An 18,672-nucleotide genomic window follows, 5' to 3' on the forward strand; every position below is an offset into this window, starting at 1 on the left:
ACACATATACATATATATTTATACATACACATATATATATATATATACACACACACACACATACATATATATATATATATATATATTTATACATACATATATATATACACACACATACATATATATATGATAAATATATATATTCATGATTAACATATATACAACATATATAACATATATATATATACATACGTATGTTAATCATGAATGTAGTACTCCTTACTACTTTGTGCATGTGCATATTGTCTTTCCAAATTTGTGTATTCTGCTTTTTTGATTATTTCATATGTATTTTTTCTGTATAATTAGAACATGCTACTCCATCCATCCATCCATCCATCCATCCATCCATCCATCCATCCACCCACCCATCCATTTTATGATGAAAAAACTATGATTTAGTGAATTAAATTTTCATTCAATTTAAATATTTTTTCTAATTCAAATGTATGTTACGTGTAAAAGTTTTTTTTGTTTTTTTTGTTTATCTGTAAAACTGATAAAGATAAAGTGTTCATATTAAAACATATCATTGCCTGACATGACTTGGATCTGACTATGGAGGCTACGGTGCCCCCCTGTGGTTAACTCACACATGCCATCTCTCTGGGGTTAAAGATGCGATTCAGCACGAACATCTTGACCGGGACGGTGAGGATGAGGACGAAGGGGAAAGCCAGGGACGCCTGCGTGGACATCACCGCCCACAGGACGGCTAAACACCCCACCTGGATGCAGGTGAAGAGGTGCATGCGCCACGTCCGAACCTGGAGGACATGGGGACAACTCTTAGCAGGAATAAGACAAATATGAAATCATGGCACGCTTAACTCTTTTCTAAATGTTGCTGCATAAGACACATCTGGCTCCTCTTACTTTGCGGACGTAGGTGTGGTCTGGGTGGTACTTGGGCGGCATGAGGAGCAGCATCATCCGCTCTGTGAGCTGGATCCCACTGAGTGACATTACACCCATGTAGAGGAAGATCCCAAACAGAACAGCCAGTGGGATCTGACGCAGCAGGTCTCCGATCACGATCGACATGCCTGGACAGAGTAAACACGAGGAAAAAGACTTTTATGGAAAACTAAAACGAAGAATAATCAAACAAGAGACGATGTTCTGGCGCCTGATACTCACCGACCATGACAGCGACCAGGAGCCCGGTGACCCTCTGCTCCTTCACCTCCTGGATGCGCGGCTTGTCTCCGGGGGCGACGGCTTTGCTCATCACAGTGAGGGCATTGACGTGAGTGACTGAGCGCACGGTGGCGGCGGCCATCCATGGCAGACCGAACAGAGCCGAGCAGCCGCCCAGGACCACGATCAGAAGAAGGTCCAGGTGAAAACCAGAACCCTTCACCAACATCCGCTCCTTCTTACTGACGATGAGGCTGCAGGGACCAAACACAAGAACAAAAACAGAAATGCTGGCATCTTTATTTTATAAACAGATTTGAAACAGTTTTATTTGATGTTTTGCACATTTTAAAGTCAACTTTGCATTAAAACAGATTTTTTTTTTTTTAAATCAGTGCCACTCGTGCATCGTAGCTCACGTGGTGATTTGAGTCTCCATGAAGATGAGGATGAAAACCAGCAGCGCGGGCAAACAGCAGGCAAACATCATCCAGATGGGGAATCCACCGTCTGAGCCCAGAGGACTGATGATCCAGCCTCGCTTGTCGGTTCTCGTCACAGAGAACCCTTTGGGGACGCTCAGTTTCTGGATGGAGACAAGATGGTGCTCAGATTGAATCGCACACACTGAGAAATGAAAGTTACTTATGTAACTACGGTTCTATGAATCCCGGATGACCGCCAGAGGGCGGTGCTGAAAGCACTGAATGTTCCCTTCACGCATGCGCTGTTCGAGTAATAATACCAACGGAGTCACAGGTGTGACACGGATGACCAATTAGAGGCTATATAGCCTGACGTTATCCGCAGCTCTGCTCCTACAGAATCTTCTCGCGGAATGCAAGAATTCTGAGTGACAGAGAAGCTCTGGCGGTCATCTGGGATTCATAGAACCGTAGTTACATACGTAACTTTCATTCTATTTCATCCCTCCTGACCGCCAGAGGGCAGTGCTGAAAGCACTGAATGACTAATACCAACGATGTCACAAGGAATCCTGAGCACACACCTCAATGAGGAGGCCCAGAGGACCCTTGCAGAAGACTCTGGCCCAGGGGATGAGGGGTGGCCACGTTCACTCTGTAAAATCTGGTGACGTGCTTGGGGAAGTCCATAATGCGGCAACACATATTGCTTCCATCGGAACCCCTCTCAGGGCAGCCCAGGAAGCGAACACGCTCCTGGTACAGTGAGCCTTCACGTCGACCGGCAGGGGGTCGTGCCCTGTGGCGTAGACGTAGCAGATGACATCCATGATGCAGTGGGAGAGGTGCTGTTTAGAAAGAGGATAGCCTAATCTAGGGCCTCTGTAACACAGACAGCTGGTCTGAACATCATATAACGGCAGGAACTGCAACGTATGTCTCCGGTGCTCTCACTAGGCACAATAATCCAGACCCCTCGCCAGGTGTAGGCTGAAAATGTGGCAGCCTCAACAGCTGGTTACAGTGAGAGTGAGATAACACCTTTGGTACAAATACAATGTTTGGCCACAAGGTAACATCACAGCCCTCAGGGCACCACCCGAGACATGAGAGAGAGCATGTAGCTCGCAGACCCTCTTGCTGAGGCCATAGCCCACAAAAAGGTAATCTACACGAAAACTACTTGAGGTCCGCCTGCACCAGAGATTTGAACGGAGGGCGGCTAAGAGCTTTGAGAACCAAGGGCAGATCCCAACCTGGTGCTCGTGGAGCTGTCGGAGGGTGCAACATATGGGCACCACGCAGAAAAGAGAGACTAGATCATGGCTCCCCACCATACGATCATTGATGCCGGCATGATTAAATGAAATTGCCACTACATAAACTGTAAGCGTCGAAGGAGAGCGACCCTTACCAAGGAGAGACTGGAGGAACTCCAGAATGGTGGGTACTGTACAGGAGAATGGATCCTCATTTTGGTCAGAACACCATTGGGAAAACAGACGCCACCTGTTTTCGTACTGCTGACAAGTAGAGGGTGCCCCAACGCCCAGGATGGTGTGTCTGACGGGGCTCAAAACTCAAGTCAGCTGCTGTCCTAGCTTTGCAGTGGCCACATCCACAGCCGAAGATGTTGAGGATTGGGGTGCCTTATCAGTCCCCCCAACTGAAAAAGCAAGTCCCTCCTGGTCGGAAGATACCATGGGACGCCTTGACATAGGCCCCATAGCAGTGGGAACCATGGTCATGCTGGCCAATACGGAGCCACCAGCAGCATCCTGTGGCCCTCCCCGAGGACTCCGTGAAGGGTCGACCGAATTAGAGGAAGGAGTGGAAAGGTATATAGGAGGACCCTTGGCCAAGGATGGGCCAATGCGTCCTGGCCCAGCGCACCAGACGCCCCGGTAGGGGAGTATCATAGGGGACACTGAGTTGACTCCTCTGTCGCAAACAGGTCTACCTCTGCCTGACCAAAACGTTCCCAGATCATCAGCACTATGTCGCTGTGGAGGGACCGCTCTCCCAGAGCAGACCCCTGGCGGGAGAGAAAGTCTGCGGCCTGACTGTGTCGCCCTGGTAAGTATGCCGCCCGCAGGGTGGACAGGTGAGGAGAGGCCCATTCCAAGGGCTCTCTGGACATACTCAGAAGTTGTGCTGACCTGGTGCCCCCCTGGTGGTTGATGTGGTAGGCAACAGAGGTGTTGTCTGACCGAATGAGAACATGCCCCGCTTCCAGGTGGGGCAAGAAGTACCTGAGTGCCAAATGCAGTGCACGCAGCTCCAGCACCTTATATGGTTGGAGCGGTCCTTTGACCCCAGTGGCCCTGAACCGCTCTGCGTTGTCACAAAGCACCCCATCCTAAGGAGCTGGCATCTGTCGTGACCGCTTCCCTGAGATACACTACCACTCCCATGGGGACACCCCTGGACAACTAATCTTTGTCCCTCCATGGAATCAGGGCATGAAGACGTGACCATGTCACTGTGAGCTTGTGATACCTGTGCAGCCTGGCATCCAGGCAAAGCTGTTGAGCCGCCTTTGCAAGGGGCGAAGTGAAAGCGGATCTAAGGGCACCACCCGAGTGACTGACGTCAGTTGCCTTGTAGCTGATGGAAGGCAACGTAGGGGAGCTGCCTGCCAAGCCTGAACCGACTGACCAACTGGAGTATGTCACCCATCCTTTGAGCAGATGGGCGAGCTCTCATGGAGGGTGAATCCAGAGCCACACAAGAAAGGTGATCGTCTGGGAAGGGATCAGGCAGCTTTTCTCCAGGTTGACATTAAAGCCCAACTGGAACACATGAGCAAGCAGGCGATTTGTGTCGTGAAAGGCACAGGCCCGAGACAGGGCACAGAGAAGCCAATCAATTAGTACAGCAGAACCTACACTCCGTAGGCCTGCAGAGGCAAGAGGGCTGCCTTCACGCACCGAGTGAACAACCTCGGTGAAAAAGAGAGAGCCCAAATGGGAGTACCCGGAACTGCCAGTTATGACCCCAATAGGCAAACCTGAGAAATCGGCGATGTCCTGTCGCAATAGGCACATGAGAATAAGCATCTTTCAGGTCAATAGACGTGAACCATTCTCCTCTCGTGACAGCTTGAAGGACCTCTGCTGTCATGAGCATGTGGGAGGGCAGCACCCTTCGGTACTGGTTGAGTCCCCTCAGAACTAAAATGGGACGAAAACCGCAGTCCTCTTTGCATGAGGAAGTAAGTCGAGTAATAGCCTCTGGGTTGTTACAGAGGGTCCACTGCCTCAATTGCACCCTTGGCCAGAAGGGCAAAAAACTCTTGGTCTAGTGCTCGAGCCTTCACTGGGTTGGTGATTATAGTCACCTTGACACGGGTATTGGTGGGAGAAGTATCCAGCGGTCGGCCCGGTGGCATCAGAGTCTCCCTCCACGGCTCCTGGGAGTTGTGGGGTGGGGCGGCCAGAGTCCCCGGTCCAAACCTGCACAGCTGGTTGGTGGACTGACTCACGAAAGCTCCTGTCGGGTCTCTGCTGAACCGCACGAGGGTAACAAACCACTCGGCCGATCGTGACCCCGAGGCGGCGGCCGAATGCTGGGATCAGCTGACGGGCGCCTTGGATGTGGAGGGGGCATCGCCCTGCTAAGGCCTGAAAACTGCTGTCTTGTCTGTTGTACCTGGACAGGCACCAAACAGCACTGCGCTGAACTTCCCCTGGTGACATGATGAGTGATGCAACAGCAGGTTCCATCACCGGCATGCGTTCCAAGCCCGCTGCAGCTGGCTTATGCATAGCCGCCAACACTCCACCATCTGTGGAGAGGTGTGCAAAGACCTTTGGGTCCTGCCAGCAACCATGCAACTCTCTCAGGTACTCCTCCGATGGAGGGACAGAAAAGGACGGAGGGGCCCGTCTGCACCTGAAGAGGGCACTTCCAGGGATGGACTCCTCTGGTTGCGGGACATCCAGCTGCAATTGTCTCAGGGCCATACACATGACGTCTGGCATTGAGCCGTCACCTGACCCACTAGCTACGCTCTGAGACGAAGAAAATGAACCAGTCTCTGAGACTTGAGATGACTATTCCTCCTCACCTAAAAGGTGAGAGGCAGAGAGTCTGGTCGCTGCCACTGGTTCAGTTCCCAGTTGGCGTACCTGAAAAAGGGACTTTTATCTCCGCTAATTCAGCGGAAAGCTGCTCCACCCTCGTGGAGAGGCCCATATCAGACCTGACTCGCCTCTTCCCAGGAGGGGCCTCAGAAACTGCAGCCTCAGTCCGGTGCTTCGAGCGCCTAGGTGGAGCCTCCTGCCCAGAAGGCAGGAGGTCATTGCAGAGTTCGGGGCGAAACTGGGCCAGCCGGGCCACCCTCACAGCACGTGACATGAAGCTGCAATTCATGCAGGGGTTCTCTGACAGGGCCTCCACCAGATGGTCATGTCCAAGGCAGGCAGAACACAGGTCGTAACCGTCATCTGTCTGGAGCATGCCTCCACAAACTGTACAGCAGTGAGAGCTGTCCATGCTCCTTACTTTAGGCAGTTTACTTAAAGACAATCAAGGTAGGTAAAAATCTGCTACCGGCAAAGGGGCTGGCACGGCCAGCTATGTCCAAGATACAGGACGAAAAATTACGGCAAAGAAACTCGGAAAGGTTAACACCGCTAGCTCAGCTGGTAAAGAGAACAATTGGGAGAGGGGCACGAATGCTTTCCTTCACCAGTTAAAACAAGGCCAAAACTTAGTGAGGCTAGCACCGCTAGCTCAGCTGGGAAAAGAGGACAATTGGGAGAGGGGGCGCAAACGCTTTCCTTCACCAATTAAAACAAGGCCAGAACTCAGTAAGGCTAGCACCGCTAGCTCTGCTGGTAAACGAGAACAATTGGGAGAGGGGCGTTAACGCTTTCCTTCACCAATTAAAACAATGCCAAAACTCAGTGAGGCTAGCACCACTAGCTCAGCTGGTAAAAGAGAACAATTGGGAGAGGGGGCGCAAATGCTTTCCTTCACCAATTAAAACAAGGCCAGAACTCAGTGAGGCTAGCACCGCTAGCCCAATCCAACCGTTTACCAGGTTGGTGCAAGTGATTGGGAGAGGGGGCGTGAACGCTTGCCTTCACCAATTAAAACAAGGCCAGAACTCAGAGAGACCAGCATCTCTAGCTTAGTCCAACCATTCATGAGGTTGGGAAAAATAATTGGGAAAGGGTGCGTAACGCTAGCCTTTACCAATAGAAAACAAGGCCAGAATGTAGGGAGACTAGTACCACTAGCTCGGTCCAGCAGTTTATAAGGTTGGTAAAAATAATTGAGAGAGGGTGCGCAACGAATGCTAGCCTTCACCAATAGAAAACAAGGCCAAAACTCACAGAGGCTAGCACTGCTAGTTCAGTCCAACCGTTTATGAGGTTGGTGAAAAATGATTGATAAAGGGTGCGCGAACACTCGCCCCTACAAATTAAAAAACAAGACCAGAACACAGCTGGCTACGTAACTAACTTCGGAGCATAACCCAAACCGACCTCGCGATTGGGAACCTCCAGCAGAGCGGACGGTTCCGCTAACCAAGGCAAAATAGAAGTGAAAGACTACTCACCAGTGTTGAATCACACACACACAGTAGTCAGACACTGTAAGTTGGGAGAGGGGCGAAAGCCGGCGTAGTCCCCAACGAACAGAAGAAGTACCTTGAACGAAGGCTAAACCGTCGCGGCCCCTAGGAGGGCAAAAACGCTGCTCCGGCCAACGGGAAGTCGGGCCTCCGACGATGATGAAAAGGTCCAAGGGCTGGAGCCCTGGATGAACCGCGCGCAAGAAGAAAAAAGGAGCAGAGCTGCGGATGATGTCAGGCTATATAGCCTCTGATTGGTCATGCGTGTCACACCTGTGACTCCGTTGGTGTTATTACTCGAACAGCGCATGCGCGAAGGGAACATTGAGTGCTTTCAGCACCGCCCTCTGGCAGTCAGGAGGGATGAAATAGAACACAAAGTCCACAGAAACTCACTTGAGTGTACGTGTCCTTGATGCTGTAGTCCACCAGGACCATGATGAGGATCGCGATGGGGACTCCGAAGTCTCCAATCATCCTGCGGAACTAGACCACAGAACACGGGAGTGAACTAACAGTGTGAACGTTTATGAAGCATTCAAACTATTGTGATCCATTTGTCTTCCGTACAATTTTCAGCATTTTCTCTTTCCACAATTTTTGTACTACTTCAACAAATCATAAATCAAAACGTTCAGCTCTATCAGGACAATCCTGCTATGACTTTTGGTATTGGTGCAACTTTAGTTTTTTGAAATATTTAGCCTTTTCTGATATTTTTTTTCTCATAGAAAATGAATTGAGCTCATTTTACATCCTTCAAATCTTTAGATCTGTTTACAACCTTTTACTGCTCATTTCACATTTTGTTCTGCTTCAGCTTCTTTCAGCTTCCTTCTGCAAATTAAAACAATTAAATAAAATTCTCCTACTTTCAGCTCATTTCAGCTGTTTTTTCCTTTTAGATTACCAATATTTCTGCTAACTACAACATTTTTGTGCTTCTTCTAATGTATTTCTGCTAATTTCAGCTTGTTACACTCCTTTCAGCTTATATCTGCAAGTTTCAGCTACTACAGCATATAGGTGTTTTATGCAAATTTAAGCTTTTTCAGCAAATTCCACATTTTTGCATTCATTTCAACTTTTTTCAACTTAATTTAACAAAATTGGGCTCTCTCCACTTCCTTCTGGTAATTTATACTTCTTACTGGTTTTAAGCTACTTTTCAGCTGTTTCTTTTTTGTCTTTTTTGCTAATTTCAGCTTTTTTGTGCTAATTTTTGCTTCTTTCATCCTAATTGGGCAAACGTGTTCATTCTGCTTTCTTCTGCTAATTTAAGCTTGTTCTACTATTTCATCTACTTTTTTTTAGCATTAAATGAATTTCAGCTGTTTTCAGATAAATTAAAGTTTTTCATGGTAATTTCAGCTACTCTCAGCTTAATCATCTTCTTTCTCCTAATTTCAGCTTGTTATGCTCCTTTCAGCTTTTTTTGCTAGTTTCAGCTTTTTCTGCTGTTTCAGCTACTTTTTAGCTGTTTTTATGCTAAATTTAGCTTTTCCAGCTAATTCCACTTTTTTATTTAGCTAATTTCAGCTCCTTCCCCTTCTTTCTAGAAGTTTAAGCTTCTTTCTACCTTTTCAGCTACTTTTCAGTTTTTTTATTTAGCTAATTTCAGCCTTTTTTTTAGCTGATTTCTGTGCTTATTTCTGCTAATTTAAACCTAACTCAGCAAATATGTGTTTGTTCTGCTTTCTTTTGCTAATTTAGGCTGGCTCTTCCATTTCAGCTACATTTCAGCATGTTTTAGTTAGTTTCAACTGTTTTTCAGCAAGTTCTTCAGGATTAAGCATTCACACTGCATTTTTGCAGGAAATGTGATTTTTCGTTTGAAGGTAATTTAGTAGATCAGATCAGATCAGAATGAAAATATGAAAAACGTTCTCAAACTTTCTTTTTGACTGGAGAAACTGAGACTGAATGGTCTTACCCTGCCGGGGAAAAAGGCGCTGTTCTTGAACTTTCGCAGGTAGAAAGCGATGAGGAACGTTCCCGCCATGAGAACTAGAGAGAGCAGCGCGGTGTTGGGCTGTCCGCTCACCATGACGCTCTGCGTGCTGTTTGGAAACGTGGCGTTGGTCTGAACCAGGGTGGCGTTTTCTGCCAATACGTCTGCGTCTGTGCTGTTGTCGAGCGAGCAGCGTTTCAGCGGGTGCTCCTTGAAAGTCTGCACACAAGCGTTTCAGGTTCAGACAGAACTCTGCCTCATAAAACACAAAGAGCTTGCACTCGTTTCAAAGCCCGAACTCGTTCCTTCAGGCGTACCCTGCCGAGTTTGATGAAGGTCTCGCAGATGAAAATGAGGGAGATGAGCAGGGAGAAGATTTCTTGGGTAAATCGGGAGACAAATCGCACCAGGAAGCTGCCTTCAAAAGCCACCATGATGACGACGATGATGATGAGCCAGAAGCCGATCCAGACGCGGCCCGTTAGGTACTCGATGTGATTCGCTTTGCAGAACTGTTGAAACACAAAACAGGAGCGAAAAGCAAAACTTTAAACAGATTTTATTCAGCAAATACAGGTCCTTCTCAAAAAATTAGCATATTGTGATAAAGGTCATTATTTTCCATAATGTAATGATAAAAATGAAACTTTCATATATTTCAGATTCATTGCACACCAACTGAAATATTTCAGGTCTTTAATTGTTTTAATACTGATGATTATGGCATACAGCTCATGAAAACCCAAAATGCCTGTCCCAAAAAATTAGCATATCATGAAAAGGTTCTCTAAACAAGCTATTAACCTAACCATCTGAATCAACGACGTAACTCTAAACACCTGCAAAAGATTCCTGAGGCTTTTAAAAACTCCCAGCCTTGTTCATTACTCAAAACCACAATCATGGGTAAGACTGCCGACCTGACTGCTGTCCAGAAGGCCATCATTGACACCCTCAAGCAAGAGGGTAAGACACAGAAAGAAATTGTTGAACGAATAGGCTGTTCCCAGAGTGCTGTATCAAGGCACCTCAGTGGGAAGTCTGTGGGAAGGGAAAAGTGTGGCAGAAAACGCTGCACAACGAGAAGAGGTGACCGGACCCTGAGGAGGATTGTGGAGAAGGGCCGATTCCAGACCTTGGGGGACCTGCGGAAGCAGTGGACTGAGTCTGGAGTAGAAACATCCAGAGCCACCGTGCACAGGCGTGTGCAGGAAATGGGCTACAGGTGCCGCATTCCCCAGGTCAAGCCACTTTTGAACCAGAAACAGCAGCAGAAGCGCCTGACCTGGGCTACAGAGAAGCAGCACTGGACTGTTGCTCAGTGGTCCAAAGTACTTTTTTCGGATGAAAGCAAATTTTGCATGTCATTCGGAAATCAAGGTGCCAGAGTCTGGAGGAAGACTGGGGAGAAGGAGAAGGAAATGCCAAAATGCCAGAAGTCCAGTGTGAAGCACCCACAGTCAGTGATGATCTGGGGTGCCATGTCAGCTGCTGGTGTTGGTCCACTGTGTTTTATCAAGGGCAGGGTCAATGCAGCTAGCTATCAGGAGATTTTGGAGCACTTCATGCTTCCATCTGCTGAAAAGCTTTATGGAGATGAAGATTTCATTTTTCAGCACGACCTGGTACCTGCTCACAGTGCCAAAACCACTGGTAAATGGTTTACTGACCATGGTATTACTGTGCTCAATTGGCCTGCCAACTCTCCTGACCTGAACCCCATAGAGAACCTGTGGGATATTGTGACGAGAAAGTTGAGAGACGCAAGACCCAACACTCTGGATGAGCTTAAGGCCGCTATCGAAGCATCCTGGGCCTCCATAACACCTCAGCAGTGCCACAGGCTGATTGCCTCCATGCCACGCCGCACTGAAGCAGTCATTCATGCAAAAGGATTCCCGGCCAAGTATTGAGTGCATAACTGAACATGATTATTTGAAGGTTGCCGTTTTTTGTTTTAAAAACACTTGTCTTTCATTGGTGGGATGAAATATGCTAATTTTTTGAGACAGGCATTTTGGGTTTTCATGAGCTGTATGCCATAATCATCAGTATTAAAACAATTAAAGACCTGAAATATTTCAGTTGGTGTGCAATGAATCTGAAATATATGAAAGTTTCATTTTTATCATTACATTATGGAAAATAATGACCTTTATCACAATATGCTAATTTTTTGAGAAGGACCTGTAGATGTGAAATTTTTTTTAATGTGTTTTCAGGTTTTATGACAAAATAATAATAAAATTAAAAAAATCAAGAATTTTAGGAAGAAAAATATGTATTTACATGAAATTACTATTTTTTATTTACAGACACCATGATGGGAAACTTACGCTGAAAAACGCTTCTTCAAAGACCAGCATGGGTCCAGAGAAGCCCACAATCAGCAGCGGCTGAGCTCCAAGAAGACAGAAGATGATGCCCTGCACCGACGTCGACACGATCAGCTCCGAGACGCCAATCAGGCCGTCAGTCTTCTCGCCTGTTTACACATGGCTCATTAACGCTCCAACCAATGGCTCATTAACACATTCATCAATCATCATTAACGAGATTAAATTAGAAAACTTTCCACCCAGCCTCACCGAGCAAACCTCCGAATGTGATGGCTGGAGAGAGCGCAGCGAAGTAGATGAAGATAACTGCAGCCATGCACTGACTGCTCAGTGCATCCTTGAAGTCACTGGCGTATTTTGGGTACCGGCGCTTAACGTCTTTTATCAGCCCGTCAAAAAGGAGCCCGCTGCGCTTTAAAGGGTCGTCTGACTCTTCTGAAGGCGTGAGGAGAGCCTCTGGACGACAGAAAGACACATCTGGTTATCAGAAAATCCATACAACACATTAAATGTTATAATTGTGTGAATGTTTATGAAGCATTCACTCTATTGTGATCCATTTTTCTTCCAGACTTTTTTCGGCGCTGTCCCGCAATTTTTAAACTGTTTCAACAAATCATAAATCAAAATGTTCAGCTCGTTCAGGACAATCTAGCTATGAGTTTTGGTATTGGTGCAACTTTAGCTTTATGAAATATTTAGCCTTTTCTGTCATTTTTTTTCCCATTGAAAATGAATTGAGCTCATTTTTCATCCTTCATATCTTTAGATCTGTTTACAACCTTTTACTGCTCCTTTCACTTTTTGTTCTGGTTCAGCTTCTTTCAGCTTCCTTGTGCAAATTTAAACTTTTTTTTAGCTACTTTCAGCTCATTCCAGCTTTTTTGTTCAGCTGTTTTGTGCTCCTTTCAGATTATTTCAGCTAACTACTACATTTTTGTGCTTCTTCTAACCGTTTTCTGCTGATTTCAGCTCGTTATGCTCCTTTCAGCTTATTTCTGCAAGTTTCAGATTTTTCTGCCATTTAAGCTAGTATTTAGCTGTTTTATGCTAATTTTATTTTTTTCAGTTATTCCATATTTTTTGCACTCATTTCAACATTTTTCAAACAAATTCAGCAAAAACGTGCTCTCTCCACTTCCGTGTGGTAATTTAAGCTTCTTTCTGCTTTTTTTTAGCTACTTTTGTTTGCCTGTTGTTACTTTCAGTTTTTTTCAGATAATTTCTACTTTCTTGTTCTCATTTCTGCTTCTTTCAGCCAAACTTGGCAAACATGTCCTTTCTGCTTTTATCTGCTAATTTAAGCTTGTTATACTATTTCAGCTTAGGGCATTAACAGAGTACTCGAGTAATCTACACATCGAGCGCTAGGACATCTATTGATGTTAAAAATGTAACGTCGGGTATCCGTAGTGACGTCATATTATGTGACCACCGTATGACCGTAGGGGGCGGTGTTGCACTGTGGCAGGTCACAGAGTATGGTGTAACACCGGGTCCTATCCACTGAACCAGAACCAGCTTCGGTTTAAGTTTTGTTTTCGACGTGCTGCATGTTTCTTCACGTTTGCAGTTTAATAATAATAACTAATAGTTTAGTTTTACCTGTGACTTATTTGCAGTATGATAAATGGTAGGAGCTTAATATACGCTCCCAATGTTTTGTTGGTCTTTTTTTTGTAAATAATTACCTTTTTTTGCGGTTTTATTTATTTATTTATTTATTTTTGTATCTTGAGATCTACGACGTCATCAAATACTCGAGATGTACTCGGGTTTTATTATGTTAATGTCGAGTTTAAAAATTATATACTCGTTCAACCCCTATTTCAGCTACTTTTTTTTTTTAGCAAATGTTAGCAGATTTTAGATAAAGTCAAGTTTTTTTGTGGTAATTTCTGCTACTTTCAGCTTAATTAACTTTTTCTGCTAATTTCAGTTTATTATGCTCATTTCTGCTTTGTCCGCTAGTTTCTGCAATTCCAGCTACTAGTTAACAGTTTTTATGCTCATTTTAGCTTTTGCAACTAACTCCAGCTTTTTTAAAACTCATTTCAGCTCTTTATGTTTCTTTCTGGTAGCTTCTTTCTGACTTTTCAGCTACTTTAGCTATTTTCTGCTTTTTTAGTTAATTTGCTAATGTTTGTGCTCATTTCTGCTTATTTAAACCCAATTCAGCAAATATGTGTTCTTTCTTCTGCTAATTTACACTTGTTCCTCAATTCAGCTACATTTCAGCATGTTTTTAAGGTAATTTCAGCAGGTTATTCTGCAATAAGCATTCACACTGCACTTTCGCAGGCAATGCAGTTTCTCTAGTTGAGAAGTTTACCTTTCTCTTCGTGGCTTTTTGGCTCTTTTGCCTGCAGCTTAACTTCTCGTTCTTCCCTCTTGCGCAGCATCTCCCTCTGAAAGCGAGCGACGGAGCGCAGCAGCTCGTCGTCTCCCATCTCTGAAGGCGGCAGCACGATGCTGCAGTCCAGGAAGCAGTTGATGGCGTTCAGGAGGTCGTGTCTGTCGTCTGCCAGGTAAGCTGCCTCGTGAAATTGCTGGATGGCAAAACGGAGATTTTCTCTTAATCACTAGATCTTTACAGCTTGAACAAACAACTACCGTATTTTCCTGCGGACACGTCGCACCGCCCTATAAGTCGTATCAGTCCATATTTGTCTAATAAAGTGGAAAAATCCATAAATATGTTGCTTCGCCATATATGTCACATCTATTATGCGTCACTACTGACGTGTCGCGTTTGTTACGCGTCACTGCAGAACCTGGAAACGTGGACCGGTGTTGTGCCAAAAACTGATTGGCTGCCAAATTGCAGCCGCGGTAGCGTGCATGGGAGGACTTTAACAAGAATTTAACAAGATTAACACTTAAAAACAATTATTTGTTTGCTCTAAATTTTAGTAAAGGTGTGTCTCAGTCTAACATTTGCTTAATAAATGTACTTTAATGGTCAAATCAGCTGCATTTCGCCGGGGCGGTGCAGCTGTTTTGACGGTTCCAAGCAGCGAGCAGAATGAAGGTGGGGGAGCCTGTGTCAGGCCGACTGAGTCATTAGAAGCTGGTGAAGATTCTCAGTCATCCAGGACATGGTAAATTTTAAAAAGTTCAAGAAAAAAACAATAAAGTATAGTATAATAAATAAAGTCCAGTTGTTTTTGTCTTGAACTTTTTTGAATTTGTCATTATAGCCACGTTTACCTATTACATGATACAACAGCCAACAGAGTGCCATACCACTATTAATACTCTGCTGCCATCAAGTGGTACTGCTCTTCTTTTTGTTTTCCAGTCAGAATGAATGAAAACGGTCATATCTCAGCCAAAAAATGGTTTATAAATATGGGAAAAAATCCATAAATATGTCACTTGGGCCTATAAGTTGCAGGGTATGTAAATTATACAAAAAACTGCAACTTATAGGCTGGAAAATACGGTAGTTTACCTTGTCAGACATGAGAGTAGAGATGGAGCGGCCAATCTGGTGGTAGTCCATGCTGCTGGTTGGAGGTCCCAGGAGAACAAAGAGGAACCTAACGGGGACGGGCACTTCCAGAACCGACTCCAGCTCCACTGCCTCCTGCAGCCTCACAAACGCCATCGTGGGCTGCTCCAAGAAGTCGACGCTGCCTGGAAGACGACACCAGATGGTCAAACGAACCAGTAAGTGGGAACACACAGAAAAGGTTTAAACGTAGCTCCAGTTTATGTTAACTCACCCACAAGGACTACAGTGGCCTCAGCGTTCTCTGGAATCTTCTCCAGAAGCTTCAGCTCATGCTTGGACTTGGACCGATGCATGCCCAACCCTAGAGCCGGCTCCTTCTACTCCCACCAAACACACAATGATGAAGACGACGGGCAAGAACAAACCGTTGTCACCAGATTTGACTCGGACGTACCTGCAGCTCGTTCTTGTCCATGTCGATGCGGGTGTCACTGTCTGCCGTGGAGTTGCCAACGCCCATGAGCGGGTCGGTCACCGAGGGCTCCAGCTGATGGTTGTGGTTTGTGTTGAGGTGGTGTGGGATCAGACTGCCGAGGCTGGCTGCTGAGATGTTCCTGGGAAAATGGTTTGTGTGGTCCTTCTCGTCGCTCGGGTGACTTTGGGAGGCAGGAAGAGGGAGAGAGAGGGTGAGCAGGAGGAGGAGAGGCTGCAACAAACCACAAAGCAGTCTACAAGCAGGAAGTGTGTAGCAGCGAGAGACGTTTTAACAACGTGAACTTTTATCACTTTTCATAAACGTAGCAAACGTGTGATCATCAGTCACCTGTGTTTGAGCAGCAGAGCCCTCAGGACGTTGGCTCGGTCCTCTGCTTTGATCTGGTCAGAAATAATCATTTGTTCCACCACCTGGTGAGCGATGCCAGGCAGGGTCTTCTGGTCCAAGTCCAGCAGCACCGCTCCTGGAAACACGCAGCCAGTTAGGAGCTGCATTACTTTTAGGCACGAAAAACCGTCAAGATAATACTTTACCGTGGGAGATTGTCCTTCTGAGCTCCAACAAACTGCGGAAAGACAGAGAAGCAACGTGAGGCTTCCCCCAGCGGTCCGTCTCCTCCTCCACATCTTCTTCAAACTTGATCCAACGAGCCGTCTCCTTCCACTGCATCTCCTGGTTCTTGTCCATCGTCAACTCGTTCAGCTCCACAAACACCTGGAGGTGCATCACAAAGCACAACGCAGGTTCATTCAGACATTACTGACCAAACTAAATTATTCATTCAGCTATGGGAAGGACTCAGACCTGACAGCGGTTCAGTCAAACTAAACTTAGAAGATAAACGATTAGTTCAGAGCTCTTAAAAGTGGGGTTCTGTGGAAGGTAATAAGTATCCTACCTGTTGTAGATCCTCTTTGAACAATCTCACTTTAAAGAAAAAGAGATTAGTTCTGACTGGACTGATGAGATGATGCCTACTTCAAGCTGAGAAAAGACCAAAACAAACTGCTGCTGTCTTGAATCAACTCTAATCTCAACTATTTCAGAGCAGTTCATGTAGGCGCTAATTTTTAAACTAACAGTTTAGTGTTGTGTTATGCTAGCAGCAATCCACTTTGGTCTTATTCCTCTTATTGCTTGGAATAACTTTTAGTCTGCTAATCTGGTCAGAATTAAACCCGATTCCTCTAAACTGAGAAGCTCAAGGTGCTATCTACTACACGTGAGATATTTATTGCTAAAGTTTTTCAATAGAACCCCACTTCAAAACAACTGAACTTCACTTTATTAGGAGGTTTCTGCTCAGAAAACCAACTTGCAGTAAAACAAAGCCATGCTTACGGAGAAAACAAGCGAGCCACAAAACAAAATGTTTTAAACACATTACTTACCTTAAAATAAAATTCTTTATTTAGTGTTTTTATTTGTCGTTAACAATGTAATTACTAGCTTTTATTACCATATAGTGCTGATGTAAACAAATTTAAGTGACTTCAAGCAGAGGTTTGTGTATATGATATGATAAAACAGACTTCTAACATTTATTGCCTTTGAGAAAGTCACGTTCTTTATACCAGTGGTTCCCAACTCTGGTCCTTGAGGAACACCATCCTGCATGATTTAATTGTTTTCCTGCTTTGAATGAACGGGTGATTAACAGGCTTCTGCAGAACTTGATGAAGTAATCAAATCACTGAATCAGGCGTGTTAGAGCAGGGAAACGACTAAAACATGTAGGACGGTGTTCCTCAAGGACCAGAGTTAGGAACCACTGCTTTATACGACCATGAAATAATGTTTAAAGAACAATTCAAATACCAAACGTTATTTAAAACAATGTTTAGCTCCTCTCAGCGTTCAGTGTTTGTTAAAAGGAAGTTATTTAACACCATGCTGGTCAGTCACAGTCCTGCGTGTAACCTCCCATCAAAATAAATCTGCGTCCTCGTGCCACGCTGCACCTGCTGCATGCCTGCGAAATCACGCTCACACAGGTCAAACCTGACCCTGGACGGGGGGGCCGCCCTGTCTCACCTTCTGGTACAGAGCCATTTGACCGGAGTTCAGGAGGAAGCCCTCTGGCCGAGAGGAAGAGCGGTACAGAACCACCGGTACTGACTGCAGGAGCGAGACGGAGCAGGTGAGCGCTCAAACACCACCACCCTTCATGTGTTACCAGTTACTGTCCCTCACACACCTGACAGGACTTTGTTTACCTGGGCTGCTGGGGGCTCAGAGCTGGGTATGAGAATAAGTGTGTGTGTTAATAAAACATGGCCCCCCTCGTCTTTCTTTTTCTTTCTTTCTCAGGAGCTCCCAGTGTCTGGTTACCTGAGAGCCTCTCTCCTCTCTTTTTCCTTTTCTCAACGCGTGAAAGCAAAGAACTCATTCATTCATTTTTTATTGCCTCCGTTCCTCCCTGTCACATCGGTAAAACAGGCAGGCGAAACCGAGACATGAGAAAATATTTACCACAATAAAGAGTTAAATCAGAGGAAAAATAAATGAAGAACCAAAATATTACGAATTCTGAGATCACGATGAAGCCCTTATTTTGTGTTTTTATTGCTGGAAAAATTAAAGATTAATATTAAAAGTAATCAAATCTTGTTTTAATATAACATTTTTATATTATATTTTTCCCTGGATTTTTCCCTGGATTATTGAGCATGAGTTTTATTATTTTTAATAGTTTGAGTTCCAAATATATATTAAATTAAGACACTAACCTGCTTCAATTTACCAATAAGGATTTTTTAAAATAAATATATATTTATTGCATTTTAAAAAACTAATGCATCTTGATGTATTTTTTAAACATTCAGTTTTGCATTATTTTTATATTCTGTCTAATCTTTCAACATATGTGCGACAAAGGTCAAAAATACAAAATAAAAAAAGTTACAAAATCTTAAATAAATTTTAAACGAACCCAAGAAACAGGGATTTTATATTTTCTAGAAATACTGGAGATAATTTTGTAAAAAAAATAAAAATAAAAATAAAAAAAACAAAGGTTTTATTTATTTTACCTTTTAAAACAGACATTTGTTTAAAATTAGTATAAAGACTAAAGAAAAAAATGAGGATATGTCAGAACAAGCTCTTCATTTGTTTGACAACTATCTGACCAATGGATCTCAGTGTGTTAAAGTAGGAGGTTTAGCTTCCTCTTCTCTCCATATACTCAATGGTGTTCCTCAGGGGTCAGTGCTGGGGTCGCTTTTGTTTATTATATATATATATATATATATATATATATATATATATATATATATAT

At 44.6% G+C, this 18,672-nt stretch overlaps 1 protein-coding gene across 1 annotated transcript in view; it reads right to left on the bottom strand.

The window, feature by feature from the left end:
- The window catches only part of slc4a2b (solute carrier family 4 member 2b), a 47,057-nt gene that overhangs the window by 7,089 nt on the left and 21,296 nt on the right, over positions 1 to 18,672 (bottom strand). Inside the window, exons 8-22 of the mRNA XM_037693901.1 lie at positions 15,926 to 16,106; positions 15,720 to 15,855; positions 15,351 to 15,552; positions 15,168 to 15,273; positions 14,894 to 15,078; positions 13,772 to 13,988; positions 11,689 to 11,895; positions 11,437 to 11,585; positions 9,418 to 9,612; positions 9,083 to 9,319; positions 7,546 to 7,635; positions 1,560 to 1,726; positions 1,141 to 1,394; positions 877 to 1,046; positions 594 to 767 (exon numbers count right to left, since the gene is read on the bottom strand). Of these exons, the coding sequence (XP_037549829.1) occupies positions 594 to 767; positions 877 to 1,046; positions 1,141 to 1,394; positions 1,560 to 1,726; positions 7,546 to 7,635; positions 9,083 to 9,319; positions 9,418 to 9,612; positions 11,437 to 11,585; positions 11,689 to 11,895; positions 13,772 to 13,988; positions 14,894 to 15,078; positions 15,168 to 15,273; positions 15,351 to 15,552; positions 15,720 to 15,855; positions 15,926 to 16,106 (2,670 nt within the window). The remainder of the gene's footprint in view (positions 1 to 593; positions 768 to 876; positions 1,047 to 1,140; positions 1,395 to 1,559; positions 1,727 to 7,545; positions 7,636 to 9,082; positions 9,320 to 9,417; positions 9,613 to 11,436; positions 11,586 to 11,688; positions 11,896 to 13,771; positions 13,989 to 14,893; positions 15,079 to 15,167; positions 15,274 to 15,350; positions 15,553 to 15,719; positions 15,856 to 15,925; positions 16,107 to 18,672) is intronic.

This window comes from Nematolebias whitei, chromosome 20 (genome assembly GCF_014905685.2).
Source record: "Nematolebias whitei isolate Nwh7 chromosome 20, NemWhi1, whole genome shotgun sequence".
NCBI lineage: Eukaryota > Metazoa > Chordata > Actinopteri > Cyprinodontiformes > Rivulidae > Nematolebias > Nematolebias whitei.